The following is a 27,419-nucleotide window of genomic DNA, read 5'->3' as shown; positions in this document are numbered from 1 at the left end:
GGTGCCTCTCCCCCAACCATGGTAGCTCTGGGTCAGGGCCAAGGAAGGGGCACCTGTCCTATGGCAACAGCTCTCCCAGCAAGGAGCTGCTGCAGGTAGAAGGGGAAGGGCCCCTTACTGCTGGTCTTGACATGAACATGTGGTAGCAGTTCCGCCACGGCAGTTGCATGCTTGGGCTGGCAGGCAGATATGGCATTGTCTGCTGGGGCTGAGGTTGCCCTCTGTGCAGCAGCTATGAGCTCCTGCAGGGGGCTTGTTAAGCAGTTGTGCATCCACTTGGCTGTGCAGCTGAGAGGGATCTTAACTGAATCATTGATAACTGCTTATCCAACCAGTTGCACACCAACTTTATAATAGCTCCGTCTACATAGAATTCCCCTAGTTGATTAAGTAGGTGGTCATGTGAGACTGTATCTAAAGTCTAGATCAAGGTGGACAGTAAACCAGATGTGGTTCACTGAGGTTAGTCACTGCAAGCTACCAGTGCCTTATTTTCCTGCTCGTCCGCAGATATAGCCCTTTGTAGCTCCTGTTGGCCGTGGATTGCTGTTCCCAGCCAATGGGAACAGTGGGAAGCAGTGTGGACTGGGACACCACTTCCAGCAGTTCACATTGCTAAGGACTGGTGATCCACAGCCAACAGGAGATGCAAATGGTCATATCTGTGCACATGCAGGTAAATAAAGCACTAGAAACCCACCAGGGACTAACCCTGGCAAACCACATCTTGCTTGCAGGCCACCTATTGCCCATCCTTGGTCTAGATAAACCACTACATCTCCTCCCTCCTCCCCCCACACACTTTTTTTACAAGGCGTATTGTTCTGTCAAAAAAGCTATTGGGTTGGTTTGATGTGATTTGTTCTTGACAAATTGATGCTATTATCACCTATCTTCTAGATGTTTACAAATGCATTCCTTAATTTGCTCCATTATCTTTCTGCATACAGAAGTTAAGCTGATGGAGCTATAATTCACTGGGTTGTCTTTATTTCCTTTTATGTACATGGGCACTGTATTTGCCCTTATCCAGTCTTCTTGAATTTCTCCTGTCTTCCATGATTTTTCAAAAATAATCACTAATGGCTCAGATATCTCCAGTCAGCTCCTGGAGTATTATAGGATGCATTTCATTAGGCCCTGATGACTTAAGACTTGTTTAAATTATTTTTTAACTTGTTCTTTCCCTATTTCGGCTTCTGATTTTACCCCATTTTCACTGGCATTATGTGTTAAGGTCAGTTCTTGCAAGTGTGTGTGTGTGATGTCTTAAGATCCCTACTTTGAAGAGTGGAAATGTTAACTACTTACATGTCTTGTACAACATCTACCAAAATGGGGCCCAATCTTTATCAGCCTTTGGATGCTACTTTAGTCCACTAAATGAGAATGCTGGCGCTACCATTTTAGATATTTTTAAAAGCTTTTTTTTCCATTATTGATTTTGATATGCAACTACCAAATAGCTTGTATGTTGTACCATGAAAAATGATTGTCAATATTTCTATATTATGTTCTCCCACAAAGAACTGGTACTATAGTAAACTTCCGATAATCCGGCACCTTTAGGACCCAGGGGGTGCTGGATTATCAGATATGCCGGACTATCAGAAGGGGGGGCTACAAGGGGTCTGGGATGGGGGGATGGATGCCACCCCAGATCCCTCCTATCTCCCCCTTCCGATAGTCTGGCTCTGCCTCAGGCATCCCCGATTCAGCCGCTGCTGGTCAATTTTAGCAGTGGCTGAATCCGGACACCTGGGACAGAGCAGCTGGGGTACTGCTGGGTTGGTCCTGTAGCACCGCCCCTCGGCACTAAGGGACCAACCCGGCAGCACCCCAGCTGCTCTGCTGCAGGCATCCCTGAGTCAGCCGCTGCTGAAACTTATCAGCAGCTGACTCCGGGAAGCCCGGGGCACAGCTGCTCTGCCCCGGGCTTCCCGGAATCAGCCGCTGGTCAGTTTCAGCAGCAGCTGAATCAGGGCGCCTGGGGCAGAGCAGCTGGGGTGCTGCCGGGTTGGTCCCGTAGCGCCACCCCTCGGCGCTGTGGGACCAACGCGGCAGCACTCCAGCTGCTCTGCCCCGGGCGTCCCCAAGAGCAGCTGGGGTGCTGCTGGGTTTTGTCCCGCAGCCCCGAGGGGCAGCACCATGGGACCAACCCGGCAGAACCCCAGCTACTCTGCCCCCGGCTTACCCGATTTGGCTGCTGGTCAGTTTCAGCAGCGGCTGAATTGGGGAAGCTGGGCACAGAGCAGCTCCAATTGTCCGGCTGCCCTGAGCACTTCCGGGTTCCCGATGGTGTTGGACCATTAGGAGTGCCGGAGCATTGGATGCCGGACCAATGGAATTTTACTGTACAATAATCCCCTTAACTCATGAAACATGGAAATAACAAAAGTTCTTCTTCGAGTGCTTGCTCATGTCCATTCTGATTAGGTGTACACGCACCGCGTGCACGGATTCCGGAGCTTTTTTCCCTTAGCAGTACCCATAGGGCCAGCAGGGAGCCCCCTGGAGTGGCGCCGGTATACCGGTGCATATATACCCCTACTGGTCCTCCCACCCCTCAGTTCCTTCTTACCGCCCGTGATGGTAGCTGGAGCATGCTTCAGGCTATTGCCTATCTCTTAGCAGCTTATCTCTTATCCGTTGTATTATAATTTGCAGTTGAAGTTTCTTTTCTAGTTAAGTAGCTGTTAAGTACTGTAAATAGTTATTTAGATAAGGGAGCAGTGGAACCCTCCCGCGAGGGGAGGGCATGCCAGGGCCCCAGGGCTTCAAACCCTGTGCCTCCTGCTCCAAGCCTATGCCCTGCGGAGACCCTCATTCTAACTGCCTTAAGTGTCTGGGTGAGGCTCATCGAGCTGAAAGCTGCTCTATCTGCAAGAGCTTTAAACCCAGGACTAAGAAGGAGAGGGACTTCCGACTGAAACTCCTGCTAATGGAGTCGGCACTGCAGCCTCAGGGCGAGGAGCAGCCTCACTCCGCCCGCAGCGCACTGACGGCGGCACCGTCGGACAGCAGGCCACCGAGACGCAGATCGCCGTCACCGGTGCCGAGGGCCTCCAAGAGCTCGAGGGGTCGCTCGGCAGAGAGGAGTGCCCAGAAGGTGCGCCCTACGGAGGGGCACCTTTCTTCTAAGTCCTCTAGGAAGAGGCACAGCCCGGACAAGGGCAAGAGCCCTGGGCAGACAGTGGGGTTAGGAGAGGTCCGTCAGCCTTCCACCCCAGAGACCTTTGAGGCACCCCGGGACCTCATCCACATGGCAGTGGATGAAGGGGAGGGCCCGGTACCGCAGGAGTGGACCACGCCGGCACAGGCCTCTAGTGCCCCCCACCAGGATAGGTCTGGGCCGTGGGACCCTCTGGGCGACGTGCAGGCCTCAGCCCAGCAGCAGCAGTTTCCCCCGGTGCCGGGGAGAACACCGGCACCGGAGCCGGGACGAACACCGGCACCGACCCCGGGCCCGCTCCCCATGGCACCGGCAGCGACTCCGGGAGCGTGTGGGCTCGCTACGCCGACGGCACCGGTGCAGGCACCGGTGCCGCAGATGGCTCCCTAGGCGGTACAGGGCCCCGCACCGTATTACGCACCGCCTGCAGTGCCGCAACAGGTGCCCCGCACGGCACCGATGCTGTTGCCGCTCCCGGCACCAATCCCTGCTTACTCCTTGGGGGCACAGCAGCAGAGCGCGGCACCGGTGCACGTGACGGCACCAGAGGGGTACGCACCGGTCTATCAGATGCACCCAGGCACGGTACCGCCGCAGCAAAGGCCTCCACTCATGCCACCACCGGCACCGCGGGTGGTGCACAGGGGCAAGCCATCGGCCGTGGCAGACCAACGTAGGGTGCAGTCTTCATCAGTGCCTCCATGGTTGGCATCAGAGTACTCTTCGGAGTTGGAGGCTGAGTCAGTGGTTTCGACTGGGCCCTCATATAGGTCGCGGCCTCGCCATAGGTCCCGCTCGTCGGTCAGATCATCTCACCGGGATCCGATGGTCCAGCAGCAGTCGCAGGGGCAACCCCAGTGGGCTTTCTGGACGCCCTGGGCATACCATCAGGCCCAGGGGCCTCCCCCTTCGGGGCCGGCAGTGGGGTCATCCCGAAGAAGTAGCACCCCATCTGCCACCCCCTTGACAGCCCCCCCGCCTGGAAGTGGCTCGCCCATGGCTTCGGGGCCGAGACCCGCAGTGATTGGTGAGGGGGAACCGGGGGCACAGTTGACCGAGGAGGCAATCCCCTCAAGGGACTTCTCGTCGTCCTCACCAGACGAGGCCCTGGCCGACCCCGCACCTCAGCCCCCGTCCGTGGACTCCAGGGCGCACCAGGAGCTGCTCCGGAGGCTGGCGGTCAACCTTGCGGTCCAGCACGAGGAGGTTCACGAGGACTTAGATCCAATGGTGGACATTGTAGCGGCAGCGGGCCCTGGTCGGGTGGCGCTCCCACTGAATAAAACAGTGGACAAGCTGTCTAAAACCCTGTGGCAGACGCCGGCCTCTATTGCACCGACCCAGAAGGGGGTCGAGAGACGATACTATGTACCCCAGGAGGGGCATGAGTACCTGTTTACCCACCCGGCTCCGGGATCCATAGTGGTTCAGGCCGCTGGGCAGAAGGAGCGCCAAGGGCCTCCAGGCCCCACTCCGAAGGCAAAGGAGCCTAGGAGATTGGACCTGCTTGGCCGGAAGGCCTATGCCACAAGGGGCCTCCAACTACGTATAGCTAACCAGCAACTGATGCTGGGGCGTTATGCTTTTAATATGTGGGCATCCACGCAAAAATTTGCCAGCCAGCTTCCTCCCGAATCCCGCCAGGAGTTCGGGGCCTTGACGGAAGAGGGACAAGCAGTGGCACGTACCTCTCTCCAGGCGGCCTTGGACGCAGCCGATTCAGCAGTCCGCACCATGGCCACAGGGGTGGTGATGAGGCGTAGTGCCTGGCTGCAGGTGTCTGGCATCCCACCCGAGGTGCAGACTACTATCCAGGACCTGCCCTTTGAGGGCCCGGCCTTATTTTCAGAGCAGACTGATTCCAAGCTGCATAGCCTGAAAGACTCAAGGACAACCCTGAAGTCGCTAGGGATACATACCCCGGCGCCTCAGAGGCGCTCTTTCCAGGCCAGGCCCTACCCTAGAAGGGGGCAGACCAACTAAAGGGGTCGCAGGAGAGGCCGCAACAATGGCCGCCCTGACCTTTTCAGGGGCAGGCGTAGGGGCCCTCGGTCAGTCTCCGAGAGAAGCTCAGGGCCGTCCCCCGGTCCCCAAGCTAAGCCCTCATTTTGAAGGTACGCCAGAGAGCAGAGTACCAGTAGCGCCTATCTGTCCGCCCTTTGGGGACCGTCTTTCCCTATTTTTCCAGGGATGGTTAAAGATCACGTCGGACCGTTGGGTCCTAGACCTGGTGAAGCAGGGATATACTATCCCCTTCCTTTCCTACCCTGCCTCCCATCCCCCAGCCTCGTCCCTTTTCAGGGACCCCTCTCACGAGGCACTCCTTCGGCAGGAGGTGTCCAACCTGTTGATGCTAGGGGCCATAGAAAGGGTACCTCCAAATGTAAGGGGAAAGGGTTTCTACTCCCGCTACTTCCTGGTACCCAAGACGAAAGGGGGCATGCGTCCCATACTAGATCTCCGAAACCTGAACACCTTTATAAGGAAGACGAAGTTCAGGATGGTGATGCTAGCCCGCATCATCCCATCGCTCAGAAAGGGGGACTGGTATGCTGCTCTCGATTTAAAAGATGCGTACTTCCACATTTCAATTTTTCCAAGTCACAGAAAATTCCTCCGGTTCACGGTGGGGCAGGATCACTTTCAGTTTACGGTCCTCCCCTTTGGACTGTGTACGGCCCCGAGGGTCTTTACCAAATGTATGACCGTGGTAGCCGCGTTCCTGAGGCGGCACAAGGTCCAGGTGTTCCCATATCTGGACGACTGGCTCATAAAGGGCAAGTCTCGAGAACAGGTACTGGACCATGTCTCGAGGGCCAGAGCTCTGTTCGAGGGCCTCGGCCTCCTCATAAACAAGGCCAAATCACTGCTGGAGCCCACGCAGGTCATAGACTTTGTGGGGGCCCATCTGGACTCGCCTATGGGCAAGGCGCCCCTGCCGAGAGACAGATTTTCGATCATTCAATCGCTGGTAGTGGGGCTACAGGAGTTCCCGACTACGACGGCGAGGACCTGCATGAGGCTGCTAGGCCACATGGCGGCGGGCACTTACGTGGTCCAACATGCCAGGTTACGCATGCGCCCATTGCAGGGGTGGCTCAAGGTAGCGCACAACCCCTTGAGGTCGCCGCTGGATGCGGTGGTAACTATCCCCCAGGACGTCCTGCGCTCACTGGACTGGTGGAAGGACGAGAGCCCGGTGTGTGCAGGGGTCCAATTCACCAAGCTGTCCCCGTCGGTGCAGGTGGTCACGGACGCCTCGGACGTGGGATGGGGCGCTCACCTGGGCAACCTCAGGACACAAGGTATGTGGTCGGCAGAGGAGGCTCGCCTCCATATAAATATCAAGGAGCTGCGGGCAGTCAGGTTGGCCTGCAGGGTGTTCCTTTCCCACTTACAGAACAGAGTGGTGGCGGTGCTGACACACAACACTACGGCCATGTTCTATATCAACAAACAGGGTGGGGCACGTTCCTCTCCCCTGTGCCGGGAAGCCCTAGAGCTATGGGAACTGTGTATAGCCCACAGCATTTCTCTGGAGGCGTCTCACCTCCCAGGAACCAGGAACGGGCTGGCAGACAGGCTCAGCCGTTCAATCCAGGCGCACGAGTGGGTGCTAAGGGGGGATGTACTTCACGAGGTCTTCCAGAGGTGGGGGTTTCCCCGACTGGACCTGTTCGCGACTCCGAGCAACGCCAAGTGCGGGGAGTTCTGTTCGTACATGGGGCACGGGCAGGGCTCTCGGGGAGATGCGCTGCAGGTCAGCTGGCCCAGGGGCCTACTCTATGCCTTCTCCCCGTTCCCTCTGATCCACGACACACTCCTCAGAGTGCAGAGGTTCAGGGCTCGGGCCATCCTGATAGCGCCAGTATGGCCTCGACAGTACTGGTTCACCACCTTGCTGGATCTGACTGTGGAGGGCCCGCTCAGGCTACCCCTAGTGCCAGATCTGATCACTCAGAGCTGCGAGGCCCGGGTGGCACTCCACCCGAGCCTTCCATCTCTCCACCTAGCAGCGTGGCTCCTCAGTGGTTCTCAGTGACGGAGCGAGCCTGCTCTAGAGATGTCCAGGAGGTCCTCTTGGAAAGTAGGAAGCCGTCCACTAGAGCTCTCTACGAGGCTAAGTGGAGGAGGTTTACTTCCTGGCTGGGGGGCAGGATGCTCGCTCCAGGTGAAGGGGTGGTTCCGACTGTCCTGGAATTCCTTCTCCACCTGCGGAAACAGGGCCTGGCCACAGCCTCCCTAAGGGTGTACCTGGCGGCCATTGCAGCCTTCCACACCGGGGGGGGGGGGGGGGCCAAAGGTCTATCTTTGCCAACCCCTTGGTTAAAAGGTTTCTAAAGGGAGTCGACAGGTTGATGCCATATGAGAGGCCTCCGGTACCGGCATGGGACCTTAACCTGGTCCTGACTGCCCTTATGAAGCCCCCGTTCGAGCCCCTAGCTTCATGCTCCCTGACACATCTATCTTACAAGGTAGCTTTCCTTGTGGCCATCACCTCTGCCAGGCGGGTGTCTGAGCTTAAGGCTCTCACCTCAGAACCACCTTACACGGTGTTTTTTAAAGACAAAGTGAGGTTACGTCTACACCCGGGATTTCTTCCCAAGGTGGTCTCACACTTCCACATGTCCCAGGATATTTACCTGCCAGTGTTTTACCCTAAGCCACACGCGTCGCCCAGGGAACAGGCTCTGCACTGCCTGGACGTTTGGAGGGCGTTGGCTTTTTATATAGATAGGACATGAGAGTTTCGTAAGTCAAATCAACTGTTTATTTCAGTGGCAGAAAGGATGTATGGTCAGCCAGTCTCAACGCAGCGTATATCCTCGTGGATTACTTCCTGTATTCGACTGTGCTACGAGGGCGCGGGTAAACCACCGCCGCGCATAACAGCACATTCCACTAGAGCCCAGGCGACGTCAGCGGCGTTCCTGGCCTGCGTGCCGATCTTGGAGATCTGCAGAGCAGCAACCTGGTCATCGGTGCACACCTTCGCAGAGCATTATGCAATCACGCAGCTGGCCGGGGAGGATGCTGCCGTCGGGACGGCAGTTCTGTGTTCTGCAGAATGATAAGATAAGAGTTAGTCACCTTCCGACCCCGCCTCTGGAGGGGGGACACGGCTAGGGACTCACCTAATCAGAATGGACATGAGCAAGCACTCGAAGAAGAAGAAGAAGAGGTTACTTACCTCGTAACTGTAGTTCTTCGAGATGTGTTGCTCATGTCCATTCTGCATCCCACCCACCTCCCCATGTCGGAAGGAGCCGGCAAGAAGGAACTGAGGGGTGGGAGGGCCAGCAGGGGTATATATGCACCGGTATACAGGCGCCACTCCAGGGGGCTCCCTGCTGGCCCTATGGGTACTGCTAAGGGAAAAAAGCTCCGGAATCCGTGCACGCGGCGCACGTACACCTAATCAGAATGGACATGAGCAACACATCTCGAAGAACTACAGTTACGAGGTAAGTAACCTCTTCTTTTATAATATTGAGTTTAGCCGAATATCAAAGTATGTGTTATCTTTCCTGCCAGCATTATGGTCCTCCAAGAAGGTTTGTTTCATGTTACAAAGTTCTGGATCTTTACAGTTTTGGTTTTTTAAAGATAAAAGGAGTGATGCGATCCACGTAAAGGGTTCATTGATCTGATTTGAAAGACAGATTTTTTTTTTTTTTTTAATGTTTAACAAAAATTTTATTGAAAATTTTTTTCCCTCTAATGGTGCAAATGTTAGAAGTCAAGAATGTAACCAGTACAGGAAGTACTACATGTTTTTTTTAAGAATCCTCAGCCCTAACAATAAAGTTTCATTTGATTAGTTACAAAGCAGTATCTTCAATTTTATTAAATGTTAGATCCTCTTGTTTTATTTGACGTTTCTTCTCTTTCCGGTTTTTAAGGTGAATTATGCTTTTTTTTTTATAGTTATTAAATCATGTCTTGAAAGAGCTCATGGAAATAAAGCAAGTAAGAGAGAACCTCTTGCAAGTTCATCTAAATGGCAAGTAATATTTCATTCTTTTACATTAAAAATATTTGCTTGTTGTAATGGTTTTTCACTTACTGCAAATCTCAACCAATAGTGCTTTTAAAGATGTTTCAAAGTATGAACTCATAAAAATATTTGCTTGCTATTCATTGTTCAGTTATGAAAGATAGATTGTCTGAAGCAACACTTCTCAAGAAGTATAGGTAGCCTTACTGGAAAAATAATAGAAGGCCCCACTTGAGAAAAATATTGTTGGAATAAGTCTCTTCGCGGGCTCAGCATAATGGTGGGCCACTTGGGTGTAAATAGAGCAAAGGAGATGATGTTTGATGTATACTCACCACTTTCTTTTAGGGCTCCTACAAACAAATGATAAAATAGCTCTCAAGGAGATCACGAGACAGCTACAAATGGAAAATGTGGTAGGCGACAAAGTTTTTGTGAGTATGAACTTCTTTTCACTGTTCTTTTAGACCGTGCAAAACATTTTAGCATAAGACAAACAAAAGATCTCCCCTCAAAAAAAGCAGCCACACCCAAATAAGTAACTTCCAGTAATTGACCAGACTAAAATGAAAGGATTCGAGCCTTACTGCAAAACTCTGATGGACTGATTGATTGATTCTTCTCATAATTCTTTTCTAAATTTATAAATTACTTCAGATACTACTAATATGAAACTTATGGAATTAGGACAGTTATTGACCTTTTAAGGCTTTTGTAAAGTATTTCCTAAGTCCTTGTCTGTCTTGTCAGAAAATACCAGACAGCCGCTATGAACATACTGTGTGTCACCATGCCTGTTCTCGATCACAGCTGAGAGCACCAATTTCCATCCCTGTGCTGCTTGCATACTCCATCCCCTGTCAGACTCATCGAGAATTCCAGCCCATGGGATCAGTTGGGAGTACTGCCTGCCTACACGTGACAGCACAGAGGCACATGTGACCCCCTTCACAGCTGTGCCATGTAGATGCCCCCATCCCCTGTCTCCTCTGACAGGACACTGCTCCTGCACCATGCAGTCCCTCCCCAACTCTGCTTCTGCATTCTAGCTCCTGCCTGAATCCCGTAATCCCACCCTCAACCTGCTTCTCCTGCCCAGACCCTGCACCCCCACTCCAACCTCTTTTTTTTTTTCCTGATTAGTTGGGGGCCACATTCATGGGGGAAGGGTTGTTTTTGCTTCTCAATTGCATGTGGCCCCTGTCTGATTTTTTTTCTCTAAGTCATTGACCCTCCATCTAAAAAAGGTTCCCTGTCCCCACTATAGCCAACTCTTCATAAACTAACTGAAGACTTACTAAGAAAAGAAATGAAATGAAATGAAAACTGCTAAAAGGGTAAAGCAGGTGAAGCACATTAATTGGATTAAAGTATATAGTCCAGAAGGTTTGCAGGGATGTTACCTTTGCTAGTTTTCTACAAGGCTCTCTGAGTTGCCCAAATAACTTTCCTGGTCATAATTCACAGCTCAGAGATGGGGTAGGAAAGAGGTATCCCAGGGGTTTTGACACCCCTTTTTATACCTTGACCTGTTTCACTGGAAAACTCCTAGTTCTGTTACAGGTAAGAGAGTTCCCTACGGTATGTGCCATCATTCCTTCATCTGAATTGCAGTTTCTAGTTTACACCTTTTGCCTGCCTGCTATTTGAGGTGTTTTCAGGGATTGGTGCAGATGCCCTTGTTTATAGCTCCTTTCTTATGTCTAAAGAACTAACCTGGGGGTGATTCTCAGACAAGTTTGCGTTGGATACAGCAAACCACAATTATATCAAGTTCTGCAATTCCAGCTACCAGGAAGCAGGAGGCAAAAAGGCCCCAATCATTAGCCAAACATAAGGATTTATTTAACCCTCCTTTCTGTTAATGATGTGGACCATTAATACACTAGCCCCAGGCTAAGAAGTCATCCACTCTATCCCTACATATACCAATTTACTGCTTTTACAGGATTACCAATTTACAGGATTGCTCCTACCTTCCTTCTACATACACTCCTCTTGACTAGCATTAACTTAAAAACTGGCAATTTAACTTGTAACTAAATGGAAGAAAGCTTTTTTGTTTGTTTATCATCTTGCCCTTGTGCCAAGTAAGTTTTCAGACTTCACCCATATTCTTTTCACTGGGGGAGTTCTGAATCAAAACAACTAAATTCTCACTATATATTTTTAAATTCTGTAAATTCCTTCATATTTTGTGTCTAAATAACATTATATAAATCCTGTCAGTTTGTTATATTGATAATTCAAAATACCTATCAGCAACAATGTCTAACAATATAGACCAAAAAAATTGCCCCAGGGATAAGGAGTTAAAAAAATCCTAGTTACAACACAGCTCTACCTCTACTCCCACAGAACCCAGATACACCCCAGCCCAGACACCTGCACTGCTTACCCTCTCCCAGAGCCCAGCTGTTGGGGGAGGGCCCAGTCCAGACACTTGGATACATGTTCTACCCTCCCAAAATCCAGGGATTGAGAGTGGGAAACATCTTGATGCTGGGTCTGGATTCATGTGCCTCCTTCCTTCAGGTGTGTTGGGAACTCTCCAGCTCTTCCCTTTCCCCACTTACCTCCAGTCTCCTAGCAGTGTCTGTCTTTGTCAGGTGGGCTCTGCCAGGTCCATCAGCCCCTAATGGTGTCCAGCAGCTCTGCATCCCATTTCAGGGTGAGGATGGGTAGGAGAAATTCTGCACAAAACATAAAATTCTGCATTGTGCTGTGTTGCACAATTCTCCCAGAATGGTGCTGCCATGAACTCGATTTCCTACCCCTTCTCAATAAAGAAGGGTGCTGAGGGGACAGAGTACTTCTTCCAGTAATTCATCTCTTTAACTCTTTTGAAAAGTACTGTCTTCCTGTGACTCTTATGGTACTGCTGATTTGAAAACTGCTTGCCAAAGGTACATGTATTGCTAAATAAGTAAAATCTACTAGGGTCAAAGAACTTAGTTTTAATATTTTATATATGTAGTATGAGGAAGAAGATAGAGGAAAACTATTCAGTACAGTAGACTCTCAGAGGGTATGTCTATACAGCAGAGTTATTTCGAAATAACAGCCCTTATTTTGAAATAACTTTCCTAGCGTCTACACAGCCAAACTTAAATTAATTCGAAATAGTGGAGCGCTTATTTTGAATTTGGTAAATCTCATTCTACGAGGAATAACACCAAATTTGAAATAAGCGCTGTGCAGACGCTTATTTCAAAATAGGGGGCCCCCAGCCCTTCCCAGGGTGCCCTGGTCACCACTCTAAGCACAACCAGGAAAACTTCCTCTCCTCTCCTGCAGCCCTTAAAGGGGTAGACTGGCCATAGCTCCAGGCTTGCCAGCACAGAGCCAGCAGTCACTGCCCATGACCCAGTGGCCCCACCATGAGCCAGGCAGCCAGTGCCAGCCAGCCCTCCACTGCTCCCCGGGCCCAGCCCCGAGCTCCCAGTAGCCTGCCGAGGCCGGAGAAGATGGGCGCCTTCCTGGTCTAGTGCAGAGATTGTGGACCTCATTGAGGTTTGGGGGGAGGCTTTCAATGTCCACGATCTCTGCGCTAGATGCAGGAATGCGGCTGTCTACAGATGGATGGCTGCCAGCCTGGCCACCAAAGGCCACATGCGCACCCAGGAACAGGTGCACATGAAAATAAAGGAGCTGCGGCAAGCCTATGCCAGGGCCACAGGGGGTAGCTCCCAAAGAGGGGCAGACACCTGCCCCTATTTTGATGCCCTGGACCACATCCTGGGGGGTGGGACAGTGCACACCACCCCGGGGGTCATCGGTCCTGGAACGGAGGGCCCTGACCAGGGCATGGAGCAGGAGCTGCAGGAGCCCAGAGGGAGCGTGCCATGCAGCCAGGGCCCCCGAGCCATTCCAGCAGACCCGTCACCAGCGTCATCCGGGGAGGCAACAACATGTGAGTACCATCATTGTCCCCGTATCAGGGGGTGGGGAGGGAGACCAGGGACCGCGCGCATGGCCTTGCTTACCATGGATCACGCAGCAACCTGTGCACGTGCGAGCATGTGCCATGCCACCCCTGGGCACGTGGCCCCAGCTGGCTGCCACACCAGGGCCTTGGCCTGTTAGCCACATGTGTGTGTGAAGAGAGATGACATCCTCCTGACCCTGGGGTGGGACACAGCAGGACGCCCTCCCTCCACAAGGCCATTCTACACAGAGGCAGGGGACATCTCCTCCCCACCCCACCTCACCCACACTATACACAGCACAGGGGCATGGGTGAGGTGTTGGGGCAGCTCCCACTCCCGGGGATAGCAGGACATTCCGAACATGGCCTGTGTGCAAGCACGTTGCCTCTGATGGTGCAGGGAATGGTCATCCCCACCTTGCACAGGGGGGCTGGGCTTCACCCACTGTGTCCCCAGGTATAACTGACCACTTCTCTTGTTTCTCCACAGCCGCACCATCTGCGGTGCAGGGTGCACCACCCCCCGCCTGGGACGTTCCTGCACCTGAGGGCTCTGCAGGACCACCCGTGCAGTGCACCTGGGGGCACTGCGAGCTCTGCATCACACCCTCCTGAACTGGGTGTGAGAAGACCTGGAGCTCCAGTGGGAGCAGCTTGCCCAGGGCCGTGGCATCTGCCAGCACCTTCAGACCCTGGTGCAGAATGTGCTGCCTCCTGCCCCTCCAGTGCCTGCTGCCTCCCCAGCTACCGCTCCTCCTCCCACTCCTTCTCCCCCTCCCACTTCTTCCTCCTCACCCTCCATCCCCTTCTCATCCCCCCAGGGATGCTGAAGCTCCCACACCTGTGGTGCTAGGAGACAGTTGGCCTGGCAAGACCCCCATCCCTGAGCTTCCCTTCCCCCTTCTTTCCCTTGCTTCCCCCTTCCAGCTCCCTCCTTCCAAGTTTCCCCCTCCCCTCTCCCACCCTCTCTCCTCTCTTCCCCAGTCTCACCAGAGTTTGATTCCCCCTCCCCCGTTTTGTTAAATAAAGACAGTTCGTGTTTATGAAAAAATGTGAATTTTATTTGATATCATTGAAGTAGACAAGCAAACAGCGAAACCTGAGAACCGGCTGTTTGGGGCGGGAGCAGGCCTTTAAGCACAGACCTCAGTTACCTTGTGTGGCTGCTGCCTGAGGCTAAGTCCTAACCTGGTGCCCTGCCAGAACTGGTTCCGGCTGGCCTTAAATGTGATTCACAGTCCACTCAGTGTGGATGCACTATTTCAAAATAGCAAAACGCTATTTCGAAATGCATTTTGTGTATAGGCATGTTATTTCAAAATAACTCATTTCAAATTAACTATTTCGAAATAATATATTTCAAAATAACGCTGTAGTGTAGACACACCCATAGTTACCAATACCAGAGTTAAGAACAGACCAGTCAAACTAGAGCTTAAACAAAAGGAGGTAGCTTTATTTCAAAAAGGTTTTTAAAAGATTTTCTTGTGTGACTGAACTTTCTGTTTTGAACGATAAGCTTGGAAATCTATCATGTACTTTGAAAGACAGGATTAGAATTCAGATTTTTCCTAGGGAAGGAAAAATCAAATGAACATATATAAAATGGAGAATAATTGACTAGGCATTTTCACTGCAAAAAAACATGGGGGAGAGTAGTGGATCATGCATTTGAAAGTGAGTCAGTGTGATCATATTTTAAATAGCTAATGTTCTGGGGATGTATTTACAAGTGTCACATAAGCTACAAGACGTAGTTGTTCTACTTGGCACTGGTGAGTCCTCAGCTGTAGTATTGTTTTGAATGCCAGACTTAAAGGTGTAGATAAATTGGAGAGCAACAAAAATGACAAAAGGTTTAGAAAGCATAACCGATGAAGAAAGAGTTAAAAAACCCTACCAAAACACTGTATATTAGTTTTGAGGGATGGAGTGGTAGGCCTTTATTACAGCTTTCAACTGTGGAAAATCTTGTATGAAAGATCCCGATTGATGGTTTTCCATGCCCGCTGAAGATAAACCAAGATATAGTGGGCTTAATCTGTAATAAAGCAGAATTAGATGTTAGAAAGAACTTTCGAATGATAAGGAAACTTATATTCTAGAATAGCTAACCAAGAGAAATTGTGGAATCTCCTTTTGTTGGAGGTTTTTAAGAGCAGATTGGACAAACAGCTGTCAAGGAAGGTCTAGTTGTACTTAGTTTCTCAGCACAGGGGGATGGACTATAGATGACATTTTTAAGTCCCTTTCTGCCTTGCACTGATAACATTTTATAATATTTTTCTTTCTTTTAGGGCAGCTTTGCCGAAAACCTTTCATTTCTTCTTGAAGCTTTAAAGAAAGGTAAATATTTTGGACTCAGTGAGTTTTAACAAACTTTCACCCAAATGCTGTAGAGAATTCAAAGATTACCTCATGCTCTATATAGCGGTACTTCAGGCCCAGGCACCAGATGTGGCCCTCAGTTTGCCTTGATCCAGCCCCCAAGGCTCAGGGTCCCCCCTCCTCCCACCCAGCACTGGCACTTCATGTTGGCACTTCAACCCCTTCTCCCCCTCCCCCCACTGTTCAACCATGGGGCTGGAGCACACAAAATCTACTAGGATGTGCCATCCTAGGCTCTGCTGTGAGAGGGGAATGTGTCTTTTTCCTTCGCTGTTGGGGGCCATGTTAGTGAGAGCGATTTTTCTTCACTTGTGTGTGGCCCCCAACTAATTTTATTGTGGGTCATTGGCCTCTGACCCAAAAAAGGTTCCCCACCTCATACAAGGCATTTCTGCATGAGAATGAACCATGGTTGCAAAATCAATATTGAGAACAGTACTGTGGCCATATCAAAACTAGTGACATTTTAATCAAATACTTAAGCTTAATTGACAGGATCAGCACTAAAGACTACTTCTTACTGTTTATTGAATGGCTAATGATGGCAGCTTTTAAAAAATACCAGGACAGTGTATTGACATTTTTTTTTCTGTTGATTTTTATCACTTGCTGTTTGTTTGAGGTTTTTTTTCCCTCATCGCACCCTCAGAAAATGCAGTCAGATTTTGCATATTTTTATTGTTGATCATACCAAAAGCAGATACTTGCTATACATTCAGGCCTGGAATGCAGTGGTGGATGTTAAGGATGTAATAGTATAGTTGAATAACCGATTGACTGATAAGCAAAAGCTGGCCTGCTCATGCTGGGCCTTGGAGCTCAGACACCCCACCCCCCACCCCCACTCTCCCGACAGCGGCTGCTGCCACCCTATGCTGCTGCCTCTTTATCAGAGGGAGCAGCACATGGCAACAGGCAGCTAGTCTGCGAGGGGAGCTGTTTTTTAAATTGGCTCCCTTCATGGACCAGTTCCCGCCTGGCACCCCATACTGCTGCCAGTGATACAGAGGCAGGGGGCTCCTCAGAAGTGAGGCTGGAGCACACTGTCTGCTGGCCATGTCCTTGGGGACTATAGAGTAGTGGACTAACCAATAAGAATTCATGAAGTTACTCGCCTGTTCAGTTAACCGATATTTAACGTCCCTAGTGGATGTGCATCTAGATTTTTGCAATGCTTTTATCAGTCTGTTGGTGCCCATGAGGAGAACTGATATGGCCTTTTAAAATATTAAAATGATAAATGGATATCTTAATTGTCTTTTTACTTTATTTTTATTTGGAACTAAACAGTACTTTACCCTCAGCAGTACTTTAAGCTAAATAATTATAATTTACCCTAGCATTTAACAAATACATGTGAGATGAGTGCCTTATGAATAAGTAAGTATTCAATAAACAGGCTAAAATTTGAGGTCACATTAGAATAAAAGTGTGGCAAAGGTAAGAAATCGATTATGTACTTACCAGTTCAGTAATATGATGTTTTTAATTCCTGTCTTAGGTGACCGAGAGAACAGTTGTCCAGTGCTGTTTATACTGGATGAATTTGACCTCTTTGTTCATCATAAAAACCAGACATTACTGTATAACCTCTTTGATATATCCCAATCAGCACAGACTCCAGTAACTATTATTGGACTTACATGTAGACAAGTAAGATGCTTTGCTTTTTATTGTTTTATAGAGTTTATATTCCTGACATCTGTAATGTTTCATATGCTTGTCATATTTTTATTCTCAAGACTCATGACTTATAGAGAGAGCTTTGGAAATTTTTACCTCTTACATAGTGTTTTAATATTTTATTACTTTGTATCTGTACTGAAAGTGACATAAAATGCTAAATATTCAGAGCAAATGGGAACAGAAGTAGGAAAACAGGAATATGCTCCAGTAATCTTTTTAACTAAGAAAATGAAGGAAGTTCTTTCAGATTTAATAGTAAGCACATTTTTTCTTAGAACTACACCATGGAATATTTGTCTTAAAGATTAATCATCTCACCAAAACATGTACTAAAAGTTATAAAAAATAAATGACAGTGGTCAAGGCTATTAAAGCTAATTCCATAGAAACAATGGCAGTACTATATCAATTTCTCCTATGTCTTAACCAGACTCTTACTTGAGGAATAAAAGCAGCGGTCATCTCACTTAATGGACTTGTTTGTGGACAGGCTTATCTTCAGGTTATATTAGCAAACTGTCCCCCACAAATTTTTTTTTTAAAATAAGCAGTAGAAATGACCTCAAACCATTTTGACACCATCTAAGAAGAATGCCCTGGCATTTCAGATGATTGGGGGAAAAACACAAACCCAAAACTGTGTATCCACTTCTATGTTCTTGAGACCTAGGGGACATAAAACAACTGAGTAGTGCTTATTGTTGGTCTCTGATTAATATAAAGAACTACTAAAATAAGTAAAACTAAATGTTTCAGGAATTACATAAATAATAGGCTCATACTCAATAGTAGTTCTGCTGCCACTCTTTTGGCTTGCCTTATTATGTTAATTTGTTTTTTGGAACTCTGCTTTTTTGTTCTATGTAGCTTCAGTTTTATTGCTTAAAAAATCTTATTCCTGAGAAGAGAGCAAAAATATGGGAGTTCTTTTACTGCTTTACCCTGCAGGGGCTATGTTAATCCATCTCTAATTTTTTTCCCACCTACAATACTATCAATTAGATATCTTTTGTGGTGCTGAAGATGATGGACTGAGTCTTCAGTTATTCGGATCAGGTCTTCTGTGATGCCCTGGTAAACAACTAAGCCAGTCCTTGGTCAACAAATCTGATAACAGATGTGTCTCAAAAATCCACCATTTGTGGGTGCTATGCACTCTTTTTGAGTCTTATGCTTTTCTTGTAATGTCTAGATACATTGACTCTTGAAATGTTGGAGAATCTGTGCAATCATTTGCTGCCAGAGCAGTCTGTCTTGAGCTATCGTTTTCAGATCATTGAGAGATAAGCTGCATGGTTTCACATTGGCCTTTAAAATATCTTTATAACACTTATACTGATTGCCAGTAGAACATTTTCTACAAACAAGGTGGCCATAGAAGACCATCTTCAGTATCCATGTGTCATCCATTCTCATAACATTGTCCAATCCAATGAAACTGTTCATAAGCAATGCTTATGAATAGATTTAAGTGAGACTGAATTGTGAGATCCAACCCCACTCGCTTGTTTCATACTGGCCATTACACATCTTTCATTATCAAGGCTGCTGGTTTCTTCCTTCCCTCATGCCCTGTTGAGCAGGAGAAGAAACTTGGATCATGCTGCTGTTATCTTTTGTAGTACAGTACGAAGACAAATGCTTTTTAAAAAGCAAACCTTTTTCACCAATAATTGCTACTATAACGCTGCCATAATTATAAAAGAGAAGGCTTCTGATCTAGATTAATTTTAGAAGGTAAAGTATTTCAGGCTTTTTTTACATTGACTTTGTAAAATATAAGGGTTTATCATTAAAAACTAAATCTATGCATAACTACGGTATGTCTTTGTGGAATGCAAATTACAAGTTTTTAAAAGCTGGTTAAACAAACATTACTTTAAACCAGGGCTACTCAACTTTGGAAGCCCCAGGGGTCACAATGATACTCACAGCACATGCTAAGGGCCGCAACTTAAGCGTGGTTGCAAATATATATACGCAAATATATACAATTAGCTTCTTTTACACTAATGGGCATGAATACAAAGATTAATGCAAGACTACACAATGTGCAGACCCCTTTTAAGTCAGTTATGCTGATATTAATAAAATGCAATATTTACCCGATTTCCACCCATATGCCAGCACTTTTAATGAGCAATGACAGTCCAGGAATGTAACTACTAAAATGCATATTAACAGAAAACCACTCGCTTTCGTGGCCACATGTTGAGTGCCGTGTAATCCGAAACCACACTGCAGGCTGCAAACAAATGGGCTGTGGCCACTGGTTCTAGAAGCTTTTCACTCAGAAGGGGAGTGGCTGTGGCACCCTCTGGAGTGGTGCCTGCATAGCATAGTATAAAGGGCACCACCAGCTCCCCCCACCCTCAGTTTTTTCTTACTGCCAGTGATAGTTCACGATACATTCACAGTTCTTACTAGTATTGATTAGGCTTCACTTGTATGAAGCAGAGTCCTTATTAATTCAGTGTGAACAGTAATTGAGTAATTTCTGCTAAGGGCTAAGAGTTTTGTTAGTCCCCTCTGGAACTTAGTTGGGGAGCGGGACATGCCTTGATCCCCAGGTTTCAAGCCCTGCCATCACTACAAACAATCTAAGCCCATGAATGATCTGCATAGCAGTTGTCTCGGGTGCCTTGGTGATGTGCACATAAGCCACAAGTGTTGCATGTGTAAGTTCTTTAAGCCTACGATTAAGAGAGAGTGTCAGATCTCACACTCCAGCCCTGGAGCAGAAGTCCTTCTTGGCATCCAGCACCATGGTGTCTATATGTAGTTCCCCGCTGGTACAGTCAAGGAGCTGGCACTAATCCCCATCTTTAGACCCTGACCAAGAAGCTGAAAAAGGTCACTAGAGGACAATCTCCTACTTCCCACAAGGGTAAGGACAGGGCTGAGGGCAAGCTAAGATCCACATTTAGGCAGCTTATCTCCTCATTTGGGCCTCAGCTCATGTTGAGCAATGTAGCCCACCCGGTTCCTTGCCTGGATACAGAGGTGAACATTTGCCAGCTTCAGGTGCCATTGAAACCTTTCCAGGCTGCACAAAAGATCCTGACACTCACGTTCTGCTCACGTTGGCCCCAGCAATGTTCAGATCTTGGGGAAAGGTCTCCAGGCAGGCTTTACCATCTGCCCTCTCTCCAGTGGCACTGCTCTGCATTGCACGGGATGTCCTGCCACCATTCACCTGCTTGAAGCCATCATGCCTTGGAGTTAGTGAGGCATTTAGAACAGAGGTCTCTTACGTCACTAAACCCTCGGCACTGGCAGTGGGATTTGAGGTGGACTTACCCGTTACTTGGGGCAGACCCACAGAGGCACACACGTCCCAACAGGAACATTGGGACTGACCCTTGCATCACTGGAACATTTACAGATTCTGCAAGCATTTGGAAGATGGGGCCCTCTTCAGTCACGGGACCTTTGGCACTGGCAGCAGGATTCAAGGCAGCTCGCCAGTTACATCACAAAGGATTTCAAATTGTATAATCTCTTGCATAAAGACCTGTTACGAGCAGGCAAAGTTCTCACTGTCCTCAATCATCAAAGGCCAATTGATTATAGCACAGAGCCATCTTTGGTGGTCTTGCTGGCACAAGTCTAAATCCAGGACATCTGTAGAGCTGCAAGATGGTCCTCTGTTCACACGTTTGTCTCATATCATCGCTCATCAGGTCAGAGGTGATGCTGGGTTTGGCAGAGCTGTGTTACAATCCATGCGTCAGTGAATTACATGCCTTCGTGGGTATTGCTCGGGATCACCTAATGTGGAATGGACATGAGCAAGCAAAAACGAAAGAACAGTTGTTAGCTTATCCCTTCACTATCCTTCTTCCCTTCTCACATGAACAGAGAACAAACATACCCAAAGTTCAGAGATGCAAACACTTCAGTGGTTACTGGAGTTAGCTACCACCAAGCATGAATTCAGTTTCCTTTACCATTCCTGTTCTCCTCCCCTCCCCCCCCACTCCCATTTTCTTCCTAAAATATATAGTAATATATTCAGGTATACCTTAACCGATCATTCTACTGAAATTCATCTAACCAATCATAACATATTGTGATGCGATTATCTAACTAATTATATCCCATCACCTTAATTGGTTTACACCCAGCAATAATTAATTATACAGGAGACAAACAATCAAAGAACCAGACTGAGCCATACATATAAACAATAGAGAAAATGGGAGCATAATGACAAAGCAATAAAGAAATGCGGCTTTCACAACCCCAGATAGAGATGCTTTTGCTTTTGGGTAGTTTCTAATGGACAAATTACATGAGGTTAATATTGGACCTGTTTTAACTAAGTAGTTAATGCCAACATTTCTTCTAATATAAAGATTCCTGTTACCTTAGTCCACTACAGTCTCTGGCAATAACTTATCTTAATTGGATTTATGAGCAAAATTATTTTTTAACAATCGTCCAAGTTCTTCAGAGAATCTCAGTAGATTTCATGGGAATAGGTTGATAGACAGTGGGTCATCAGATTGTGTATACAAGATTCAGTGTTTTGTCCTACTACTGCACTTACTTTTAATTTGTCTTTATTTCATTTTTTTTCTGGAAATGCTTTCATTCATTTTTAACAAAGCCTAAATCTTCCTGATTTCAGGGCAAGTAAAAAGGTTGGAAGTCAAGTAAACCTTCTTGGATGCAAATGGGAGTGTAGTTAGGGAAGCAGTACTTAATTTTGCTCTTAATAGACAAATGCCAATTGCCTTTTATTTCTTTTTGATGACCAGCTTTGTTACCTCTCTAGAGAAAATCTGATTATTCCTGCCGATCAAAAGCAGTCTATTTTGTGGTACACTAGAATTATTCTCCTAAAAAAGAAATGTTGACTTTTGAAATCTTTGACAAAATTAGGTTCAGCCTTCCAAAAGATGTGACACATGACAGCCATCAACTTACACGTGTATAGCCCTGGTTCAGTGGCTTAACTGTCTTGAATACAACCCAAAGGAAAAATGTGTATCCCAGCAGCTAATTACTGTGTATGATGTACTGTAGTGCATGATTTAAGTAAATGATGTGTAGTTGGGCATTTAAAAAAAAAGTTATCCATTATATTGTAAAGCATTAAGTTTGTTACTAATCAAACTTTAAATTATGAAACACAATTTATAAGCCAATTTTTTTTATTTGTTCTGTACTTTCAGTATAGAAGACTGTTCCACTGACTATCTCCATTTTTATTTTTACAAGGATATTTTGGAACTCTTGGAAAAGAGAGTAAAGTCAAGGTTCTCCCACCGACAGATATATTTGATGAATTCGTTTGATTTTAAACAATATCTAAAAATATTTAAAGAGCAGCTATATCTACCTGCAGAGTTTTCAGACAAGACTTTCACACAGAAATGGAATAAGAATGTTCAGGTAACTTGAAACGAAGGTGATAGTAATGAAATAATTAACTTTTTTCTCATTGCAGTATTTTAAAAAAAGTTAAAAATTCATGAATTTGCTAAACTGCTGTACCTTAAAATAGTGTGTTTGCAATCCTTTTAGTATCAAAATTACACAGAGGGTTGTAATAACAATGTGAAATAACATATGTTTGTTCTTTTTGCTTCAAAGTTGAAACATTTAGTTTTTAGAAAAAGTGAGATGAAGCCTACGTCTGCACTGCAGGCTTTTGGCACAAGACACCTTTTGCCCATGAGTTTCTGCGCAAAAACTTCTTGCGCAAGAGCACGTCCGCACCTCATGGATACTCTTGCGCAAGAAAGCTTTGATGGCCATTCACAGAATGGTCATCAGAGCACCTGTGCTTTTTCAGATAGGCTCTTTTTGCGCAAGAAACCCGTGGAGCATCCACCCTTGCCTTTTTGCGCAATAGCTGTAGTGCAAAAAGGAGTAATGCCTCGTAAAAGGAGGTTTACCTACACTGGCAAAAGCCCTCTGTTCTGCCATTTCACTGCCGATTTACTTGCGCAAAAGTGCATTTGACGTGTGCAGTGTAGATGTAGCCTAACTGGTCAATTAGATCAGCTTATGTCATAATGTAGACAAGACCTAAGTCCGCACTCAGGAGTGGGAATTGGCATATAAATAGTCTCAATAGCATGCAGTTACAGTGGAGTATTTCTTATTTAAAGAGACTATATAAACTTGTCTGCGGACAGGCTGACTTACAAATAACTGTTGTATTGGCCAAAGTAGGTAAATTAATCAGAACTTTGTTTCAAGCTAGTTAAATTATTAAGAATCATTTATGGGTTTAAAACAATTAAAATATGGATACAAATGAGAAAACACAGGAATTTCTTTCAATAACCTTTTTTCAATAGGTGTATATATAGCTATCTAGAAGTTCAATAGTGGATCATATAATTAGACAAAACATTGAATGTACTATACTATATCAGAGCTGGAAGGGGACTCATCTCATGGTGGTATGTTCAGTATTTTACTACCTAGTCCAATAAAAACAAGGTGTAATTTCACTTTTTCTCTAGGGGCCTGCCTTTCCCCCTTAAGAAGAAATTTCAGTGATATTTTTTTTCAGAATTGTGTTCTGATTCCACAAATATTAATATTAGATAATAAAAATAGATCTGATTAGCAGACAGATTTTTCCAATTGGGTAAGAACTAGTGCAGTAATTCTACCAGTGTATCTTAATTCCATTTTTAGTCTCTTTCAGAAGATAAAACTGTGCAAGATGTGCTACGAAATCATTTCCACTGCAGCAAGGACCTGCGATCACTTCACATGCTTTTGGTATGTATTGATATTTGTTTCTAAAACATTGTGAAATCTCATGAAATTGTTCATGCCTATAAGCTGCAGTATTTTCTATACAAGTTAATTAAGCTTTACTTGAGACATCTTATTTTATTCAAATTCGATTATTTATTAAATATGAATAATTGTGCTCGTTTATGACAAAAGGCTTTCATTTAAGGATACACTTACAGATCATGAGTTTTCATTGTTTGAGTTTATAGTCAGCTGCTTCTTTCATACTTAATAGGCTAATTTATTGATGGTCAAGATAAAGCTTATTCAGTGATAGTAGCATTTACGCCAATTATTTATTCAAATTTGTGTTTCAGCCATTCAGCATTCATTGCATCCATTTGTTGAACCATTGCTGTCTTATTGTCATATTTCATTTAGAGTCTAAATGTGGACAGGCTGTACTGTTACTCAGTTCTAAGGTTTTTCTTTCTCCCGTATTGTCTTCAAAACACATAACTCAAGCTGAGTCTGAGAGCTGTAATAATGAACTATCCTAGCATTAGCTACTAGATTATTAGCCACTTTGTGTTGTAACTTCCAATGTAAAGTAATGCACATGCCAACTTTATTTATACACATTTCCAATTGATTACTTTAGGAAGCATATCAAATGTCACAAGTATGGAATGTATTTGATAATCAGTATTTCAGTAGAAGAAAAATTTCTCACTTTATTTTCAGATGCTTGCTTTAAGTAGCATAACAGTATCTCATCCATTTATGACTGGAGCAGATCTTCTTGAAGCAAGCAAGTTGTGCAGAATGGACTCAAAAGCGAACATCGTACATGGTAAATTCCAGTATTTTAAATTTGAATAATTTTAGTGAATTTAGATCTGCGAAGGTTCTAATGTCATGGCCCTTAAGTTCTTCTCTCTCACCACACACAGTTCATAAAGCAGTGTCGTCTTCCTCACAAGTCCTTACCAGGGAGTTAAACTAGAGGGAATCTTTCTGCTTCTGGGTAGGCTCCATCCACTATTTTTCCATTACATCCTGTTCCTTACTTCTGAACAAATGAAGTGTCTCTGGTCCTCTAGTTTAGGTGTTTGGTTGATACAAGTACTCCCTGTTTTTATATCAGATATTTTGACTCTTGGTCTCTGACTCTGGGAGAGGCCAGACAGCACATACAAGCCTGCCCCAAGCTCCTGTATTAAGAACTTAAGAACGGCCATACTGAGTCAGACGAAAGGTCTATCTAGCCCAGTATCCTGTCTGCCGACAGTGGCCAATGCCAGTTGCCCCATAGGGAGTGAACCGAACAGGTAATGATCAAGACATCTCTCTCTTGCCATCCATCTCCACCCTCTGACAAACAGAGGCTAGGGACACCATTCCTTACCCATACTGGCTAATAGCCATTAATGGACTTAATCTCCATGAATGTATCTAGTTCTATTTTAAACCCTGTTATGGTCCTCGCCTTCACAACCTCCTCCGGCAAGGAGTTCCACAGGTCGACTGTGCACTGTGTGGTGAACTTCCTTTTATTTTCGTTTTAAACCTGCTGCCCATTAATTTCATTTGGTGGCCTGTAGTTCTTATATTATGGGAACAAGTAAATAACTTTTCCTTATTCACTTTCTCCACACCACTCATGATTTTATAGACCTCTATCAATCCCCCCTTAGTCTCCTCTTTTCCAAGCTGAAAAGTCCTAGTCTCTTTAATCTCTCCTCGGATGGGACCCGTTCCAAATCCCTAATCATTTTAGTTCCCCTTCTCTGAACTAAGAAGGCAGGATAAGAGACAGCCTGAAATTGGGAGGTGGCATGGGTTCCAGAGTGGCTTAGAGGATAGGGCATTTGCCTGGGCAGCACAGGGTGGTGGCTTCATGTCCTCCCCGCCTATGCAGGCAGCAGCCAGGCAGGCAGTACCAGTTGCCCCAGGAATGTTTCTGGCTCCTGTATTAGGAAGGCAAGATAAGGGATACCTTAAAGGTAAGGAGGTGGGCTCTGGAGTGGCTTAGGGGATACTGCAAACTTTAAATTAGAATTTAAGTCTTGTCAAAGGTGTTGTAATTAGTGTATGGGGAAAAGAAGTTCCTTAAGTACAGAAAAAGAATAGCATAGAAATGGAAGTATGAGGCTCCTTGCTCTTGATCATCTGTCTTTCCTCATCGTGGGATGAGGAAATAATTTTCTCTGTAAAAAGAGCCACAAGTTACTGTTAGATAGTACCCTTTGAAGCAGAGAAGCAGTTTCCTAAGTTACATCACTATTCTGTTTTATCACTTGTATTGTCTAAGACCAGCAGGGAAGAGTGAGATGGGCTTGGAATGTGGTGCTATTAGTATACTGCTCACATGAAGTTCTCTCTCTGCCTTTCATCAGTCTAGAAGATACTTTTTCCAATGGCTAAACAGGACGGGTTTAAATGAATGAGCTGATTGAATAGAACCAATAAAACATCTGATAGTGCTGCAGGAGGGAGCCAACTTGAACTGAGAAATTATTCCTGCCTCTTCCTTAGTCTGGGGGTGATAAGACAACAACCAAGCACATGCTTCTGGTTTGCTACCAGAGTTGGTTATTTACTGTATAAACTCCATCATAAGCCTGTTCATACATAAACTGACTTCCTTCCAAATTAAAAACAAAAGTTAAATGCAGTGACCTTGTTCATAAGCCAACTGTGTATCTGCTGTTTGCAAACTTCTGGTCCCAGCTCTTCAACATAAGCTGCTGGTGCATCGGGACATTTTGTTTACCTGGAGTAGATGCAGATCCCCCTGTCTGTGATTTGCTGTTTCTGGCCAACAGGAGCAGTGGGAAGTAGCCAGCGCCTAACCACAAACAGCAGCCAATGAGAGCTAAGGGGCTCCATGCCTGCAGACACTCCAGGCACATAAAACATCCCAGCCTGTCAGAAGTTTGCGCTGCTGGGCTGGGAACTGAAGTTTGCCAACACTGCTCCCTGCAGCCCCAGTTTAAAAAAAAAAAAAAGTGGATGGAATGACCCATTTATAAACCAACCCCCATTCTTTACCACATCATTTTTTACCAAAACAAAATCTGCTTATCATCAAGTACATATGGTAAGTCTTTTTGGATCCTCAGCTGTTTCTGTATGTTCAGATGATGTCTCAAAATGCTTCTCTTTTGTGGGCATTGTAACAATCTGTATTTTGGACACATCCATTGGCTTATTGCAGGTGAGCTCTCCTGGAAGACCAATCTGAGGACTGCTCTAACTTCAGCTGCAATAGAATTCAGCCACCCCCTATATTGCCCCAAGTTTCATAACTGTGCCTATTGTTATTGATTATCGGTCTAAACCGAACAATAAACTTCTGGTCTTAGGTATCCAAAAGACAGGCTGTTCTTTAGTTAATGCTTGCATTATTTGTTTCAAAATACTTTGGCCACAGCTCTAGAATTCATTTGCCCTGTTGGCCTAACAACGTAGGTTTGTGTGTTTGCATTTTAAGTTTCAGGGATCACACTATAAGACTCAAATTTCAGTTTGGTTTTATA

General features: G+C 46.3%; 2 protein-coding genes and 1 pseudogene across 9 annotated transcripts in view; all 3 read left to right on the top strand.

The window, feature by feature from the left end:
* The window catches only part of ORC4 (origin recognition complex subunit 4), a 77,363-nt gene that overhangs the window by 24,860 nt on the left and 25,084 nt on the right, over nt 1-27,419 (top strand). For 6 of the 8 annotated variants that reach the window (XR_012905160.2, XR_003091649.3, XM_025191041.3 and 3 more), the window contains 8 exons: nt 9,101-9,176; nt 9,519-9,604; nt 11,529-11,705; nt 15,396-15,444; nt 16,988-17,139; nt 22,399-22,572; nt 23,833-23,919; nt 24,622-24,730. Coding sequence is in view for 6 of the 8 variants with exons in the window: in XM_025191041.3 (XP_025046826.3) it covers nt 9,101-9,176; nt 9,519-9,604; nt 11,529-11,705; nt 15,396-15,444; nt 16,988-17,139; nt 22,399-22,572; nt 23,833-23,919; nt 24,622-24,730 (910 nt within the window). In the remaining 2 variants the exon portion in view is untranslated. Of the gene's footprint in view, nt 1-9,100; nt 9,177-9,518; nt 9,605-11,528; nt 11,706-15,395; nt 15,445-16,987; nt 17,140-22,398; nt 22,573-23,832; nt 23,920-24,621; nt 24,731-27,097; nt 27,272-27,419 lie in introns of those variants that run through there. The other 2 variants (XM_025191043.3, XM_089779717.1) reach the window with 2 other exon arrangements.
* Nucleotides 3,563-5,155, top strand: LOC149524044 (uncharacterized). The gene has a single exon (XM_089779716.1). It carries the CDS (start codon nt 3,632-3,634, stop codon nt 5,153-5,155), a length of 1,524 nt encoding a protein of 507 aa, XP_089635842.1. The 5' UTR covers nt 3,563-3,631.
* LOC149524043 (uncharacterized) lies at nt 7,331-8,439 on the top strand (annotated as a pseudogene).

This window comes from Pelodiscus sinensis, chromosome 7 (genome assembly GCF_052426305.1).
Source record: "Pelodiscus sinensis isolate ZL-2025 chromosome 7, ASM5242630v1, whole genome shotgun sequence".
Classification (NCBI taxonomy): Eukaryota; Metazoa; Chordata; order Testudines; family Trionychidae; genus Pelodiscus; species Pelodiscus sinensis.
This window is presented reverse-complemented; position numbering and strand designations above follow the sequence as displayed.

Coding starts and splice junctions, on each gene's coding strand:
- LOC149524044 (XM_089779716.1), top strand. CDS start 3,632: ATGCTGTTGCCGCTCCCGGCACCAATCCCTGCTTACTCCTTGGGGGCA.